The 18,846-nt window shown below is 43.0% G+C and overlaps 1 protein-coding gene across 1 annotated transcript in view; it reads left to right on the forward strand.

Moving 5' to 3' along the window:
• The window catches only part of LOC144502543 (protein Niban 2-like), a 213,804-nt gene extending 201,663 nt beyond the window's left edge, over positions 1–12,141 (forward strand). Inside the window, exons 11-14 of the mRNA XM_078226621.1 lie at positions 20–136; positions 5,389–5,496; positions 6,583–6,694; positions 9,276–12,141. Coding sequence (XP_078082747.1) covers positions 20–136; positions 5,389–5,496; positions 6,583–6,694; positions 9,276–10,003 — 1,065 coding nt within the window. The 3' untranslated portion in view covers positions 10,004–12,141. The remainder of the gene's footprint in view (positions 1–19; positions 137–5,388; positions 5,497–6,582; positions 6,695–9,275) is intronic.
• Positions 12,142–18,846: the final 6,705 nt, after the last annotated feature.

Raw genomic sequence — 18,846 nt, forward strand, 5'->3', positions numbered from 1 at the left:
TGTACAATTTCTTCTTCAGCTATTGGACAATGCGGTGTATACATTTGAACAACTGCTCCACCAAGGTCTTGGCAGTTCTCCCGATAAAGAACAATTGTGCAAGACAATCCAGCGCATCCAGGAGAGAGTGCTGAAGGTGAGGCCTAAGATAAAAGGGATTGTTCGATTATATGGAAATCTATGGTGATATAACCATTTCTGTATATTTAGTTAACCTAGTACTGGACACCATTGCAGACACAGGCCCTGAAATTCTCATGCTGGAAATGGCAACGTGTAAGGCTCTCATCGTGAGGTTCAAGAGTTCATGGCTTGATGCTGTTTCATAGAATCATATAGTGCCTTAGGTCCAGCAAGTCTGCACCAGCATGCGGGAAACACCTGACCCCTCGCCTAATCCCATTTACCAGCACTTGGCCCATAGCCTTGAATGTTATGATGTGCCAAGTGCTCAGGTGGTACTTAAAGGATGTGAGGTAATCCACCTCTACCACCCTCCCAGGCAGCGCCTTCCAGACCATCACCACCATTTGGGTTAAAAAGATTTTCCTCATATCCCCCCCGGAACCACCTCTCCCTCACCTTCAGCCTATGTCCCCTCGTGATTGACCCTTCAACTAATGGGAACATCTGCTTCCTTTCTACTCTGTGCATGCCCTTCATCATCTTGTACACTTCAATCAGGTCCCCCACCCCCCCTTCCCCCAAGGTCTTCTCTGCTCCAACAAAAACAACCCAAGCTTATCCAACTGCACTGGGATTCTGGTCTGTTTGCACTGAGTCTTAAATTCCAGCTGGTGTGGAAAATGGGCAGACCCTTCACCCACCCCGCCTCAGTGATAACGGGAAGGTCCCAAACTCCCATTTTACAATGGTATGACACCCAAAATGACCCTAGCATTTCACTATCTTCTCCTGCAAGGACAGTGGCTCTGTTGAAAGCTTGGGTCTTAATCCACTTGTTTGCCTTTTAGCTGAGACAGTAATGGGACGGGGAGGGTGGGGGACACCTTAAAGGGAGTGGGTGTTGGAGATGCTCTGCTTCCAGCTGCCTCATTGGGCCAAGTGCTACGGGTGCAACATGCCCACCCCAAGTCAGGCAACTCCCTCCATCCCCGAGACTTGGGAAGAGGTGTCTGCCCTTGGGCTGATGCACAGGAATTCTGCCCTGTCGCAGTTCTTCTATCACAATCGAACCTGCGGAATTTGAGGGAAATAATCTTCACGATGTTACCCGAGTGACTTGTGCTTTTGCAGTCTGCATTCCTTTGAAATCAATTTTCAAATGATTAATTTTCATCAGTGCAGTTTAAGGAAGCATTCCAGTCTCTATCAGAAGAATAGTGACTTATCTCAAAACATTACGAAAGTTTGCATAAGCTGGTTTAATTTAATATTAATCCATTCAATTTACTCAGAGCCCAGTTTTGAATGTAGTCACGTGGCAGGGGTCATAAAAACTGGCAAGATGGAGTTTAGACTAAAGTTAAATCATTGTTACGGTCAGTTGAAGAGGGATAGACAGTCTCCCCTTCTCCTGTCTCTCTCTTCATTTGTCATTTATATAAATGATTTGGATGAGAATATAGGGCGCATGGTTAGTAAGTTTGCAGATTACACTAAGATTGGTGGCATAGTGGACAGTGAAGAAAGTTATCTCCAATTACAAAGGGATCTTGATCAATTGGGTCAGTGGGCCGACGAATGGCAGATGGAGTTTAATTTAGACAAATGCGAGGTGATGCATTTTGGTAGATTGAACCAGGACAGGACTTACTCAGTTAATGGTAGGGCGTTAGGGAGAGTTACAGAACAAAGAGATCTAGGGGTACATGTTCACAGCTCATTGAAAGTGGAGGCACAGGTGGACAGAGTGGTGAAGAAGGCATTCGGCATGCTTGGTTTCATTGGTCAGAACATTGAATACAGGAGTTGAGACGTCTTGTTGAAGTTGTACAAGACATTGGTAAGGCCACACTTGGAATACTGTGTGCAATTCTGGTCACCCTATTATAGAAAGGATATTATTAAACTAGAAAAAGTGCAGAAAAGATTTACTAGGATGCTACCAGGACTTGATGGATTGAGTTATAAGGAGAGGCTGGATAGACTGAGACTTTTTTCTCTGGAGTGCAGGAGGCTGAGGGGTGATCTTAGAGGTCTATAAAATAATGAGGGGCACAGATCAGCTAGATAGTCAATATCTTTTCCCAAAGGTAGGGGAGTCTAAAACTAGAGGGCATAGGTTTAAGGCGAGAGGGGAGAGATACAAAAGTGTCCAGAGGGGCAAGTTTTTCAGAGGGTGGTGAGTGTCTGGAACAAGCTGCCAGAGGCAGTAGTAGAGGCGGGTACAATTTTGTCTTTTAAAAAGCATTGAGATAGTTACATGGGTACGAATGGGTAAAGAGGGATATGGGCCAAATGCGGGCAATTGGGATTAGCTTAGGGGTTTTAAAAAAGAAAGGGCGGCATGGACAAGTTGGGCTGAAGGGCCTGTTTCCATGCTGTAAACCTCTATGACTCTATGACCTCTAATCTCTATGGCTGCAACAGGGTTTTTCTTAATGATTTGCTTGTCAGCCCAGTGAGTCTTTAACTTTTTATGTGCTATGACTGTAAAAGAGACAGGTTTTCTTGTAATCTTTTACTTTAAAAGGAGACACCAATAATATTTGTAGTCAAACTCCTGGGTAGCTACACAACTAATCCAAGGCACTAGTCTCAACTACCCAGGATCATAGAAATCATAGAAACCCTACAGTGCGGAAGGAGGCCATTCGGCCCATCGAGTCTGCACCAACCACAATCCCACCCAGGCCCTACCCCCACATGTTTACCCGCTAATCCCTCTAACCTACGCATCTCAGGACTCTAAGGGGCAATTTTTAACCTGGCCAATCAACCTAACCCGCACATCTTTGGACTGTGGGAGGAAACCGGAGCACCCGGAGGAAACCCACGCAGACACGAGGAGAATGTGCAAACTCCACACAGACAGTGACCCGAGTGATCAGTTGTGTAGTTACCCAGGAATTAGACTAGGTTTTCTATCTAAGGTTTCCTAGGATCTCTTCGGGCAAGTACATCAGAACTGTCCAAAGTCTCCAACTCTTCAGAATTAGGAGACTTTTGCGGAGGATCCCAGACAGCAGGGAAATTGCCCATTAGAAATTGAAACTTCCATTTCCATGTCACATTATCTGTAACCCCCATGACTTGCCTAGGCTTACGAAATCTCACTAATTGTCCTGGCTTGAGACAATTCGCACCTCTTTAACCTTTACTTAACCCTCTCTCCACTCGCAATGTCTGTCCCTGTAAAGACTTGATTACCTGTTAAGACTCACATTCCAACCATTATTTTGTAATTGAGTTTGTGTCTATATATCCCCTGTTTGTGAACCAAATCCTCCACTCACCTGATGAAGGGGCAGCGCTCCAAAAGCTCGTGCTACCAAATAGACCTGTTGGACTTTAATCTGGTGTTGTGAGACTTCTTACTGTGCCATTCCCATGTAGGTCTGACACACACGACCAGCTGTATGTCCGGTTTCAGATGGTCCGGAGATTGGAGAATTGGGAATATAATTTTTTTTAAAAATCTGTGCTTGCTGAGGTTGGTTATCTCTCAGCTTCCATGTACTTGTTCAGTAATATCAAATCCTTTGAATTTACAGTGATAAAATGCCTGCTATAGAAATTACAGTTGTCCAGTATAAATATTTATACCTGTTTGTATCAAAGCTCAAGGTTACATTTTCATTCATTACTCATTTGCAAAGTGACTCCTGCTGTCCATCATTAATCACAATGTTACTTAATATTTGATACGATAGTGTGGCAATGTCTCGCTTGTTACTTGTTCTCTAAGTCCTGGGAATACTTGGCAGGTTTGGAGTTCTGATGAGCCATATTCAATTTGAAGTGTAAACCCTGGTGTTATCTCCGATGCTGCCAGACTTGCTGAGTAATTTCAACACTTTACCTGCTGGAAGTCTGAAATAAAATCAATTCTCGGCCTTTTGGCTAAGATCAAGTGTAGTTATGCGGATGTTGCACTTGGTAGTGGCCATTGGGTTGCATTTAAGCTTCATTTTCTTATGAAGCAATTTTTAAAAGCGGTATCTCGGCCTTTTGGCTAAGATGCAAATGAGATCAAGCCTGGGGGGGGGGGGGGGGCGGAGACATCTGCCTACTCCAATCAGCTTGGCTCATGTAGATCAGGCCCAATACAGGATAGAGGATTGCATGCCCTGTCTTGTCAGCCTGGATCGGAAATGTCTCAACTTGTTGAGACTCTGAATTGGAGTTGATTTGATTGAATTGGAAAAGTTTTTTTTAAATTCTCGGCCTTTTGGCTAAGATCAAGTGTAGTATGGATCGGATGCTGCCCTTGGTTGAGGCCATTAGGTTACATTTAAGCTTCATATGTTTCATATGAAGTAATTTTTAAAAGCGGCATCTCGGCCTTTTGGCTAAGATGCAAATGAGATCAAGCCTTGGAGGAGGAATCCTCCCCCTCCTCCAATCAGCTTGGCTCATGTAGATCAGGCCCAAGACAGGTGTGAAGGCCCTGTCTTGTCAGCCTGGATCGGAAATGTCTCAACTTGTTGAGACTCTGATTTGAACTTGATTCGATTGAATTGGAATAAAAATACAAAAAAAAAGCAAAGTATTTTGTATTTCGTGTATGGTAAATGAATCTTGCTTTCCCCCAGAAAATATGGATCAGTGGACAGTTTCACCTTCCTTTTCAAAACTTTGTCAAAATATCTTTGAAAATTCTTGCTGTATTTGAGATTCTTTTCAGCTTGCTGTCTCTTCATTCTTCACGACCAGCTTTGGCTGACGTCCCGATCATTTTCCATAATCCACAAGTCTACAACAGTTGAGGGGACCAATTAGCTCCCCTTCCAGAGATGTGTGGGTTAGGTGGATTGGCCATGCTAAATTGCCCCTTAGTATCAGGGGGGGCTAGCAGGGTAAATATGTGGGGTTACGGGGATAGGGCCTGGGTGGGATTGTTGGTGCAGGCTCAATGGGCCAAATGGCCTCCTTCTGCACTAGGGATTCCATAACAAGTTTGATAGTAGATTGATGATGCAACAAACCCAAGACGTGAATGCTCTATTGAATTTTTGATGGCTGCTCTGGCATTTACACACACAATTACCAACTGGACTGATATTAAAGTAAACAGGCTCAATCAGTTTATGAATGTGTTGTTGCCGTCTGATATCGCTGGGAATCTCAAACAAAAAGAAGCTGGCAGAATGCAAAACTAAGATGTTCAGCACAGCATTCAAGAGACTGATGAGGTTTAATCATTTTACAGTGATTACTAGTCTCGATAAAAATCATCATTCAGACTTTTACCTTTTTGCCCAGAAATACGACTATGACAGCAGCACTGTCAGGAAGAAGTTTTTTCGAGAAGCGCTGCTCCAGATTACTATTCCGTACATGCTGAAGAATCTCTCTTCATCTGTCAACACGGTGAGCTTTGAACTTCCTTCATAACTGCATGATGTCACCCGTTATTGCTAAGCTGATGCATCTGTCATCGATAAAGGTGAAATATGTGAATCTGAGAGGCCCTCTTGCTCCCTTCAAGTACTTGGCAAGTTCACATTTTCCATTGTGGCAGTATCTTTATACCGCCACTAGGTGCCCCTTTCATCCTTTGGAAATGCTTTGTAATCTAGTGGGCCGGCATACTGTAACCAAATCTTTATTTCTGTTAAGATCAGCACTGAGTAAACTGTATCCAATAGAAAGTAACAGCAATGTACTATTTTTCTAAGCACGATGCTTGTTGTGATCTCTCCCTGTAATTAATTCCAAATTTTCTTTGGGTTCTGTGTGCAGTTTTGTGAACAGTTGAACCATTTTTCAAAGTCCCAACCTTTGAATGCAGAGTCCTTTTGCTTCTAAGCTTGAGTTACTTGGAAATTAGGCGCAGGAGTAGGCCATTTGGCCCTTCGAGCCTGCTCCACTATTCAATATGATCATGGCTGATCCTCTGTCTCAATGCTATATTCCCACTTGCCTATATCCCTTGATGCCATTAAAATCTAAAAATATATCTACCTCTTTCTTGAATACATTCAGTACTTGGCCTCTACCGATTTCTGTGGTAGAGTTTTCCATTTGTTCACTACCCTTTGAGTGAAGAAATCTATTCTCCCCTCCTAAGTGGTCTACCCAATGTCGTAAGATGGTGTCCCCTGGTTTTAGGTACCCTAACCAGGGAAAACATCCCTAAAAGACAAAAAAAACAGGAAAAACATTCTCCCTGCATTTAGTTTGTCCACATCTAATAGAACTTTGTACCTTTCAAACGGATCTCCCCTCGTCCTCCTAAACTCTAGTGAATGCAGGCCCAGTCACACCAACCTTTCCCCTTAGGACAGTCCTGCCAAACCCAGTATCGGCCTAGTGAACCTCCCTTGTTGTTAGAATTTGAATGATCTGTAAAATCATCGTGCATTGGAATTTAAAGTGAGCTAATGTCACTGTGGCATTCTTGCTTGAGCTGTTAGTTCCTGTCTGCAGTGACTGATTCTGAATCCTTTTCCACAGGCTCTGCCTAAATTTCAAGAATACATCTTTGAGGATTTTTCCAAGTTTATCCTAGTGGATAATATTTTTGAAGAGGTGGTTCTCCAATCTGTCTCGAAAGACATAATGCTAGGTAAGGTTAGGACAAAAATAAATCCTAGTTTTAAGCAGCATTCTGACCAGCTTTGTTATTACATATAAAGAAGATACTGATTAAACCAACCAGGTAATTGAGATATTTTAAAGCTCGAGTTTAAGTTGTGATGCACATATTTTTACTATGGTTCTCCACAAATGAGGAGATGGTTTTCTCCTTCAGTTATGGAACGAGGCAACAATGAGGAATGGTTAGACTTCCAACAAACTATAGAGTCATAGAGATTTACAGTATGGAAACAGGCCTTTCTGATGGGGGAGGGGGGTTAAATTTGTGGTGGATTTTTGGATCCATAATGTCTGTCTCTACTCTCGGCTTTGTACCAGGTCAGAATAAATAACTTTGTCAGAAACATGCAGCTCCTTATCCATCACTATCCTCCAATATCCCCATGTTGTGCTGCTTTTTCTCTTGAGGCTTTGGAATGTCTACCTAAAATATGTAATGTACAGGCAGTATATGTGAACCAGAGACTGAGGGGAGGGGTTGGTGTGAAGAAGAGGGTAAGTTGTAGGTTGGATATGTGAAAAACATTGTAATTAAAAATAAGTTAGCAACCTTTCTTGACACACTGCTACCAAAGGTTTATTGGTTTGAAAGAGTCAACAAGGTTCCCCTACGCAAGCTGAAAGGATGTACAATAGGGTTCCAGTTTTCAAATTCAATGGCAGGTGCAAATGGGAGGAGGCTTTGGACAGTTAGGATAGCTTGAAGATTACACAATTGACAAGGAAGAATGAGTTGATTAGTTCTTGTAATTTACTTAATCATACTATATGTGAGTGTTTGGTCCCAATATTCCAATTGTTTAATCTCATGATGGTCTTTCTGGATGTGTCACCCAGTTTCCGGAGGGGTGATTCTGTGTAAAGCAGGTGAAATAATGTGATCATCCCCCACTCTCTCATTTGAGAATACCTTCCCACCACCATGCAACAAGCCCCCTGCTGCTGCCCAGTGGATGGATTTGGAATTTCCTTCTCTACTGATGAGGGGAAAAAACTGGTCCCTGCTCCAAAACGGTTCCCCCCCCCTCCCCCGGTCATGGCAAAAGCAAGTTCTGACCTGGGCTTGTTAGGAGCCCAATTCCTACCATTTCTGTTCACAGAACAATCCGACACCAACACCCTGTACCCGTCCCGCCACGATGGGATTAATTGAGGGATGTTTGCCTAGGAAGATATTCAGAACCCAGACATTTGGGTTATTTCCCTTCACTGTCAAAAATTATCTGAAATTAAAATTACTGCCTATACCTCAATCATTTTTCTTATTGCTGAGACAGGTTTACAGACCAAGCTTCAATTGTTTTTTTTACATAACTTTACTTTGAATTGTTGGTGTTGGCAGTGTACCAAGCCAGTGCTCTAACTTAAGCTGCTCAAAAATGTTTTCGGAATGGTCAATTTAACAAAGCATTGCAATAATAGGACTGAGATTTTATACAGAATTGTTTCAGTGTATATCAGATTCTGGAAAATAAAAGTCAGTGTTACCCGCTTGATTTTTAAACACTAGAAAAAGAAAGCATGTATTTGTATTTGGGCGGCACAGTGGTTCGCACTGCTGCCTCACAGCACCAAGGGCCCGGGCTTGATTCCCAGCTTGGGTCACTGTCTGTGTTGAGTTCCCACGTTTCCTCCGTGTCTGCATGGGTTTCCTCCGGGTGCTCCGGCTTCCTCCCACTCTCCAAAGATATGCAAGTTAGATGGATAGGCCATGCTAAATTGCCCCTCAGTGTCAGGGGGACTAGCAGGGTAAATACATGGGGTTGTGGGCATGGGGCCTGGGTGGGATTGTGTTCAGTGCAGATTCGATGGGCCGAATGGCAGCCTTCTGCACTGTAGGGATTCTATGTTCCACAATGTCCAATGTTCTAAAGCTCATCACTTTTTTAAAATTTAGTTGCCATAGTTGTCAAGCCGCAGTCAATATGTGCATGACTAAGTCTCTCAAACAATAACAGGATAAATGATTGGTTTAGATTTCACCATTTGTAGGTTTTCTGTGGATTTCGGGCTCCCACACTGATGTGAAATCACAGTGAAGTATCCTTACTCACTACCCCATGACCCCCATTGGAATCAAGCTATAGATACAGTCTAGCATCGCACTGGCTATTTGGAATGTGTTGTCTGAGCTGTAAACAAAATTCTGTGGTCCACAAAGCTGTGGTTGAGGCACAGATCTATAGTTCAATGCGCAAAGAGCTAATACCCCAAGAAGGTATTGTTCACCTGGAGGAATTGGGTAGGGACAATATCCTGTCAGGAAGACTGCTTCCTTTGGCAGGTGTAGAATATCTTGGAATTTTTGAATGCACAAACTAAGTGTGAATTACAAATGTCCTGTGCAGAGGTTCTGCACGATATGGACACTATTTGTGGTCTGCTAACCAGTAATCTCACCCCCCACCCCACAGAACAATTTGCACTCAATCACTCACTGCAATCAAATATTGGATTATTTAATAAATGCTAACTTTAAACTGGTCAGCCGAAGATTTGATTGCAGTGGTGGCCATGCTTTAACTCCTGTGTTTTTCTTTTTGTATTAGCTGTGAAGGAAGCGGCTGTTCAAAGGAAGCATAACCTCTTCAGAGACAGCATCGTGCTGTCCAACAGCGATCCCAACCTTCTCCTTCTCGAAGACCAGCCAATCAACTGGAACAGTGAGTTTGGCAGCCAAGAAAACAGTGGACCCGACAATGCAGCCGAGAAGCGGAAAAGGATGAAGCAGGTGGTGTCGATGATTCAGGACGATGGGATCTGCCACCCCGACGAGGTGGAAGTCATGGATGACCTCAAAGAAGTTTCTGAAGAGGAGCAAGATGGAAACAATGGCTCATCAGAGTCGTGCAGCCCAGTCAAGTCACCTGATAGTGTCAAAGAGATTTGCAACCTATTGACAATAGCTAAAATTGAAACGACTGAAGTGCTCGCACCGGCGGACAGTGCCTTGAGCAATGGAGCAGTTTGTAAGAGTGAGAAAGTACCTGAGAGGAGCCCTGCTGAAGAAGTTGAGCCCAAGTTGCTGCAGGAACATAAGCAGGCGTCGGTACAGTCCTCCCCTTCTACTGAGAAGACAGAAGTTGACAGCACTTCTACAGTCAGCCCTCCAGCAACACATGAAGAAAACGAGTCGCGCCCAGAGAAAGTGACTCTTTGCCAACAAGATTCTAATGATAAAGAAACGGGAGAGGAGGTTTCTTCAAAGATCACTGAAGCTGCAGAAGATTCCCACGAGGTGCATCAGCAAGTACAAGAAACAAAATCGGAGTCTTAATTGCTGGAGGATAGATTGGTATGCAGTCAGTACTGGAGTTTCAAAAAAGAATTGTGTGGCTTTTAGCCTTGAATGCAGTTTTCCTACTACTGCAGTGGTGACACAAATGGCCCCGAAATTCACTTGAGAATTGTACCGGTCCCTCACCATAACCATGACGGGAGATTCGGAGAAGACCTGCAGAATTTCAGGGCTGCTCTGTTTGGGTTTTTTCCTGTTCATTATCACATTGTAGAGTTTCCACACCAAAATGTCTAATGGTGTACATTCCATCTTGGGTGCTTCTGTTTTCCTATTCCGTAGCACACACGAACGCATTATGTCCTGCTTATTGTGCCCTCTTTAATTATGCCTTGTAATTTTATTTTCTGGCGCTTCAAGCATTTTCAATAGACCTACTTGGTTTGAGCTGATTTTTCTTTTGTTTGGTTCCTGGTTTGTTACAGTTAAACCCACATTTTCGCGCACAACTCTAGTTAGTCATCTCCTTATCGTGGTCAAGTGTCACACTCAACTGTGCAATAGGAGCAGAATCCCCATATAGTGCTGAGCTGTTAATGCAGAATAATGGCTTGCTCACTTCATGACAGCATTAGGAAGTAGTTCATTATTAATTTGAGAGCATTACTTCACATTGGGGCTCACGTCGTCTTCATTGCCAGTTTTGTGTGCCATGATAAGGTTTTACACTTGTCAGCAGTTAATGAAACACAAGATAAGTTGTTGTTGCATGTTCTTCTTTGTATATGTTTTTGAGAATTGCTACGCAATGTTGTTTGCATTTTGTTCTTTGAGACTTGCTACTTTTTCATTTATTTTTATGTAATATGGCACCATTGCATCACAAAAACTGAATAACATGGGCATAATGATCTGTTAGCTATTTAAGGAAAATACTTCAAATGAAAATAAGTTTTCGTTCTGCAAATGAGTTTCTGAGACCCATGTACGATCGAGAATTTGGTGCACTTAACCTTGTATTATCAGTTTGTGAATTTTGTGCCATAACCTTATCGTTCAGCAGTAACTGATACAGAAATGTTGACTGCCATGCTTGCAGTCACTAGATTCTGTCTTACAAGATTGACTGACTGACTGACTGACTGACTAACGATCATATAAGCCACATTCATTGTTTTCATTGACAGGCTTATCCAAAGTACCCTTAATGATTCACTATAAAAATGAATGTGGTATTATGGAATAACTAATGGAAAAGCAAGCATTTCTAGGATGCATTTTTACGGGCAGAATCTCTCTCCACTTGCATATCTCCTGAAGCAGGTTTGCAAAGTTTGTTCCAGCATTCACAAACGTCCTAAACAGTATAAATTGTGCTGGTTACACGATTATTCTTTTTTGTTTTTGTTGCTTCAACCCAGAAGGCGAATGGGTCTAAGTTGATCTTCACCAATGCTATCGGGTTGAGGCAAACATGCCAACATTGATGGCTATTAAGTGTGCAATCCTGGTCAATTAATTGTCGGATAGTTGGCTTGTGGATATGTTAATGTGGAGTAGAGAAATGGAATATGGTTTCCATTGGTGAAAGGGGGTCCAGACTTTTTTTTATATACAAAACTGCATTCTGCCAATTCTGTGCCATGATTTCAGACCAAATATTCCATGACCTGCTCATTAGGGGGAAAAAAGAAAGTTTCTTTTATTTAAGAGATTTTATTTCATATTATTTAGCTTAAATGCTTATTTAACTATTAAATATTGCTGGAATCTGCTTGGGATGAGCAGTTGTTGCTTGTTGGCTTGACCTTTAGTTTGACACTAAGTGAGCTTTTCCATTGTATTATAGTTTATGATTAAAAGCTTTCACTGACCAGCCAGGAAAGGAAAATATATAAGCGATCTTTTAATTTTATTGAAAGGCGTACTATGTACAAAACAACAGTGCTGATGTGCCCAAGTCTGTACAATCCTAGTTAGAGGCAGTTTGTTACATAACACTCCTGTTCTTTTCCCCTCTCCTGTTGCTGCTTTCATCTTAAGGGGTTTACAGATGCTACTAGTGATCATGATACTGTTCACCCGAAATTGTGGGTTCCCATGGATGCTCAAAAATATTTTAGTAAGCTGCCTTTTTTGCAAAATATAAATTTAATAAAGTTTTCATCAAGACCGAACTACCCTTTTTTTTTATTGTGTGTATGTTTGACTAAGTGTAGTATTCCTCTTGCCTCTGTGCTGGAAGCAGAGGGAAAAGGGTTGGAGACCACCATTACTTGGAATATCTTGGTTCCTTTCCAGAATGAAGAAAGCCCAAATCCATTCACCTCAGAACCTGAAATCCAGACTCTAAAGAAAGACATTTGCATTGCATTATTCTGACACCTTTCATGACAACAGGATGTCCCAGAGTCCTTTACGGTGAATGATCGCACTACTTAGAAACATGGTGGCAGTGGTCAGCACTGCTGCCTCACAATGCCAGGGACTCGGGTTTGATGTCTGGCTTGGATCACCTGTCTGTGTGGAGTTTGTATGTTCTCCCCGTGTCTGTGTGAGTTTCCTCCCACAGTCCAAAGATGTGCATTGGCCATGCTAAATTCTCCCTCCGTGTACTCGAACAGGTGCCGGAGTGTGCCGATTAGTGGATTTTCACAGTAACTTCATTGCAGTGTGCATGTAAGCCTACTTGTGGCGAATAAACAAACTTCAAGAAAATAGAAGCAGGAGTAGGCCATTCTGCCCTCTGAACCTGCTCCGCCATTCATTATGATATAACCAATATTCTGATCCCGCCGCCTCTTTCTTCCCTCCCCCCGTTCCCCCCCACCCCCAACCATTTCCCCTGAGCCTTTTAGCCCTGAGAGCTATATCTAATTTTGTCTTGAAATCCCACAACATTTTGGCCTCAACTACTTTCGGTGGTAGTGAATTCTACACATTCATCACTCTCTGGGTGAAGAAATTTCTCCACACAATCCTAAAAGGTTTACCCGGTATCCTCAAACTAAGACCCCTAGTTCTGGACTCCCCCACCATCAGGAGCAATCTTTCTGAATCTACCCTGTCTAATCCCGTTAGAATTTTGTGTGTTTCTATGAGGTCCCCTCTCTCTCTCTTCTAAACTCCAATGAATTTAACTGACTTTGTGTCTCCATTTATGACAGACCTGCCATTTCAGGAATCAGCCTGGTAAACCTTCACTGCACTACCTCTATAGCAAGGACATCCTTCCTCAGATAACGACACAATACTGCAGGTGTGGCCTCACCAATGCCCTGTACAATTGCAGTAAAATACTTCAATGTACTGTCGCAAATATGGCACATGATAAGCTCCCAAAAAGTGCAATGTGGTAATAGCCAGGACACCAAGGATAACTGCTCTCTTTAAAATGGTGCCATCCACCTGGACAGGCAAACATCTCATCCAAAAGATGACACCTCTGACAGTGCGGAACTTCAGTACTGTACTGGAGCATTAGCCTTTAATCTTTGTGCTGAATTCCTGGTGTGGAAATTGAATCCACAATCTTCTGACTCCGGTGAGGACTCCTATGGTTCAATTGCCAATTGAACCATAGCTGATCAAATGTTCTTGGGTGGAACGGTGGCACAGTGGTTAGCACCGCTGCCTCGCAGCACCAGGGATCCAGGTTCGATTCTCAGCTTGGGTCACTGTGCGCAGTCTGCATGTTCTCCCCGTGTCCATATGGGTTTCCTCCGGGTGCTACAGTTTCCTCCCACAGTCCAAAAGACATGCTGGTTGGGTGCATCGGTCATGCTAAATTTGCCCTCAGTTCCCTGAACAGCCACTAGAGTGTGGCAACTAGAGGATGTTCAAAGTAACTTCATTGCGATGTTAATGTAAGCCTATTTATGACACTAATAAACTTTTAAACTTTATATGGTCAATGCATTGGCTCATAAATATCTGAAGAGAATCCTGCAAGTATGCCACTGCCACTATAGTTTTGGCAGCATTAATTTTCTTAAACTTTCCTCTGCGCCCACCACCTGCTCCTCCCCCCCCCGCCCCCCCACCCCTTATGTTTGTGTGTACACAGAAAATTTACTTCTAAGAGCATATGATCAGCAAGAAAATGTACTATATCCAACTAAATTAATTCTGCAGAACAATAATTCTCCGATTATAGCTCTTCTGCCTTTTTACAGATCCACAAAGTAGATGACTAATGTTGGGTGTTGGTTAAATACCAAAGTGAAGACTGAAGCCAGCAAAGTGATTGGGGTGCAGGAATTATTGTAGAATGAGAAGTTTGTTCCTCCTTGAGTCATAGATTTAGTGACCTATCCCCTCAACATATTCTCCAGTCCTCTTTGTGCGCTTGTCTTTCTTGAACCTATTTATAGTGTGTTTCAACAATTTGTGTGGTACAAAGCATAGCATGAGATTCTCTTCAGCATTTGAACCTTTGGTTCTGGGAAATGTATTTTTTCTTGTCCGAATGCCATAGGATTTCACTATCATTGTACCATCATATATGCCCAACTCTAATCTATCTGCACCTGGTTTTGATTTGATTTATTATTGTCACATGCATTGGGATATAGTGAAAAGTATTGTTTCTTGCGCACCATACAGACAAAACATACCATTTATAGAGTGCATAGGGAAGAAGGAAAGGAGAGAGTGCAGAATGTAGTGTTACAGTCATAAGTAGGGTGTAGAGAAAGATCAACTTAATACAAGGTAGGTCCATTCAAAAGTCTGGTTTGGACTATTACTTCTCTCATGACCTTGAATTAGCATTACCTCATCTCAAATCTATTGTATTTGGTCAATTGTTACTGGGTTAATTTTATTGGCTTTGACTATTTACACACTGCACATGAAGTGGGTCATTGAGATTGTTCATGATGTTGCCCCTGTCTGAATCTTTAGTTATTACCCTGCACTTGCTCCAGACTATCAAGGACAATGCCCAGTGGTATCTAATCACTCGCATACCCACAAATAAAGTTTACAGCAGAAAATCGATATTTGGGCATTGATATATTCCCAGCCATTTATTACCTATTCTTCAATCATAGCCCAATTTGAGGTACACCATTTATTCAGTCATCTGTTTCTGGCTGGTCACTAATTACAATTCTTGTTCAGTATGTGTGGTTTGGTAGTTTTAGAAATTACAAAATGGCTTCTGTGGCCCAATGTTTGTACAAAATGGTGTCTTGACCTCATTAGCTCACATTGAATATAATCTGAAAACATCCTAAAAATGGTCAAATTAATCTGAAGTCTACTGCACAGGCCAACTTACACTACAGAGATTGGAGAGAGGGTGACCAGTAAGTAGTTTGGAATACTTGGTGCTGCCCTGCTACACATTAGCAAGGGTATTGTAAGGTGATTAACTCACAGGAGGAAAGAAGTACCTAACATTGACCATACTTTATTTTTTGTTTAAAATTCAAAATCAATATTTTGTCCTACAATAGATTTTTTAAAATTACATTCTCCAAATGGAAGATTAGATAGTGAAAGTAATTGTTCCTAAAGCTTCAAAGTTAAAGCAAGTGACTTCAAAGGAAATGGGTACAGAACAGTACATAGAATCCCTATAGTACAGAAGGAGGCCATAGAGTCTGTGCCGAGCGCAATCAATTTAGCATAACCAATCCACTTAACCTGTGCATCTTTGGACTGTGGAAGGAAACCAGAGCACCCAGCAGAAATCCATGCAGACATGGGGAGAACGTGCAAACTCCACACAGTGATCCAAGCCAATATTGAACCTGGGTTCCTGGCGCTGAGAGGCAGCAGTGCTAACCGCTGTGCTATCGTGCCACCCCAGTACAGATTCAGCAAGACCCAGAAACACATGACGGGTGACAGGATCTGAAATGAAGAAAAAGGTACCAAAAGTGTTAGTGCGACTGCTGAGGGGGAAAAGTATGGGATTGGGAAATGTGCAGGCTAGAGGGAGAGCAGTGATTTACCTGGCAGTTGTTTACTGGGAAAGAAAATTAAATTTAATGGATACACATTTGGTTGACTTTAAGGTGTTAATTTATTGAAAACCAGACCTTGAAGTCAATTCCTGCTATACTAGGAGGCGATGGAGGTGGGGGGGGGGGGGGGGGGGAAGAGGAAGAGGAGGAAGAGAGAGAGAGAGGGAGGGAGTGGCAAGAGATCTCCTAGTGCTTTGGAGAGCGGAGCACTTGCACAATGGCGCCCCTAGAGCTTAGCTTCACTGGTGAGCCCATTTCATCAGGAATGAGAATGCCGTTGAGTCAATTCCAGACTAATTTTCAATTAAGGGATTCCCCATTTTCTTCACAATTTATCCTCAGCGGGGGAACAACTTGGAAAACTGGCTTCTTTGTACGATATCCTGATGACAAAATATTGAACAAACCCTCGATTCTAGAGAGCCTAGACCCTAAAGGGCAATCAGAGATAGACGATAAATGTTGGCTACTCTGATGCCCACATCCTGCAAGTTAATTTGTGTTTCTGAACTCATACCTCTGGTTTCATGAAAGGTAGGTCATGTTTAACTAATTTACTGGAATTCTTTGAGGACATTATGAGCGCGGTGGACAACGAGGAACCGGTGGATGTGGTGTATCTGGATTTCCAGAAGACATTCGACAAGGTGCAGCACAAAAGGCTGCTGCATAAGATAAAGGCGCATGGCGTTGCAGGTAATGTATCCGCATGGATAGAGGATTGGTTAACTGACAAAGCAAAGAGTGGGGGTAAATGGGTGTTTTTATGGTTGGCAAGCAGTGTAGTGGTGTGCCTCAGGGATCAGTGTTGGGACTGCAATTGTTTACAATTTGCATAGATGATTTGGAGTTGGCGATCAAGTATAGTGTGTCAAAATTTGCAGATGACACCAAGATGAGTGGCAGAACAAATTGTGCAGGGAACAGTCTGTAAAGGGATATAGATAGTCTAAGTGAGTGGGCAAGGGTCTCTCAGATGGAGTACAATGTTGTTAAATGTGATGTCATCCATTTTGGTAGGCATAACAGCGAAATGGACTATTATTTAAATGGTAAAACATTGCAGCATTCTGCTGTGCAGAGGGACAGGTTTGCAGGTACAGCAGGGTAATTAAGGAGGCAAATGGAATTTGTCTTTTGCTAGAGGGGTGGAGTTTATAAACAGGGAGGTTATGTTGCAGCTGTATAAGGTGCTGGTGAGGCCACACCTGGAGTACTGTGTACAGTTTTGGTCTCCTTACTTGAGAAAGGATATACTGGCACTGGAGGGGGTGCAGAGGAGATTCATTAGGTTGATTCCGGAGTTGAGGGGTTGGCTTATGAGGAGAGACTGGGTAGACTGGGACTATACTCATTGGAATTCAGGAGAGTGAGATCATCTTATAGAAACATGTGAGATTATGAAGGGAATAGATAAGATAGAAGCAAGGAGGTTGTTTCCACTGGCAGGTGAAATTAGAATTAAGGGGCATGGCCTCAAAATAAGGGGGAGCAGATTTAGGATTGAGTTGAGGAGGAACTTCTCCACCCAAAGAGTTGTGAGTCTGTGGAATTCCCTGCCCAGTGAAGCAGTTGAGGCTACCTCGCTGAATGTTTTTAAGGCAAAGGTAAATTTTTGAACAGTAAAGGAATTAAGGGTTATGGTGAGCGGGCGGGTAAGTGGAGCTGAGTCCACAAAAAGATCAGCTATGATCTTATCGGATGCGGAGCAGGCTCAAGGGGCCAGATGGCCTACTCCTGCTCCTAGTTCTTATGTTTGATTTGGAGAATTAGTTCAGTGTTACAGCTATTGTCATGTTTGTTCTATTTATGCGTTTGAGCTCAGCTTTATGTCAACACAAATAAGGCGATGGACTCGATACCTAATTTGAAACCCTGATGCATGCTGACCCCAATCTGTTTCTCTTTTTTTTCCCCCCCCCTTCCCAGCTTTATCCCAGGGTGGAAGAGTCAATTGCTAGGGGCATATGTTTAAGGGGCAAGGTTTAAAGGAGATGTATGAGGCAAGCTTTTTTTTTACACAGAGGGTGGTGGGTGCCTGGAACTCGCTGCCGGGGGAGGTAGTGGAAGCAGATACAATAGTGAGTTTTAAGGGGCATCTGGACAAATACATGAATAGGATGGAAATGGAGGGATATGGTCCCCGGAAGGATAGGGGGTTTTAGTTCAGTGGGGCAGCATGGTGGGTGCAGGCCTGGAAGGCCGAAGGGCCTGTTCCTATGCTGTAGTTTTCTTCTTTTTTCCCCGACCAAATTTGCCTTCCACCATTCCAGCTGTCAAACTTGCTTTGATATGTTTATTGAAAATGTTCTTATATTTTACATCGCAAACAAACACAGATACAGACCCCATACAGTGCTCACGTGTACACTCCAACACGACTGGGCACAGGGCTCCCCGTGGCCAGGGGACAAGCCCCTGGAACCCCGGCACCCACCCCACCCAAGTCCCATCTAATTGCACCGGCAATGACAGTGATAATATAAAAACAAAAAGGCAGAGGAATGCCGCTGGAGAACCAACTGAGCAGCCAAACAGCCCAGGCCATAAACTAGCGAGTGGAGAAAAGAAAGAGAGACAACGAAGGAGAGAGAAGAAAGAGAGTGAGAGGGAAAAGAGAAAAGTTCTCGAGTTTGTCCCCACATCTCGGCAGGGTGGGCGGGTGTACTCAGGAAAAGGGCCAGGGCATGTCTACCAATGGGGGGGGGGGGGGGGAGGGAGGGTTGTGGCTTGACTCAATTTACAATTTCGCTCAGTTAAGTACAGCTTTGCCCAACATATTCAGTGGTCTCGGTTTATCTCAAGTATGCAATTCTATAAGTACTCGAGACACAATTTAGCGGCAGTGATTTTACATTCCAGTGCAGCTACAACACGGGTCTTTAACCCACTGGCATCTAACCACAA

Source organism: Mustelus asterias, chromosome 13 (genome assembly GCF_964213995.1).
Source record: "Mustelus asterias chromosome 13, sMusAst1.hap1.1, whole genome shotgun sequence".
Taxonomy (NCBI): Eukaryota; Metazoa; Chordata; class Chondrichthyes; order Carcharhiniformes; family Triakidae; genus Mustelus; species Mustelus asterias.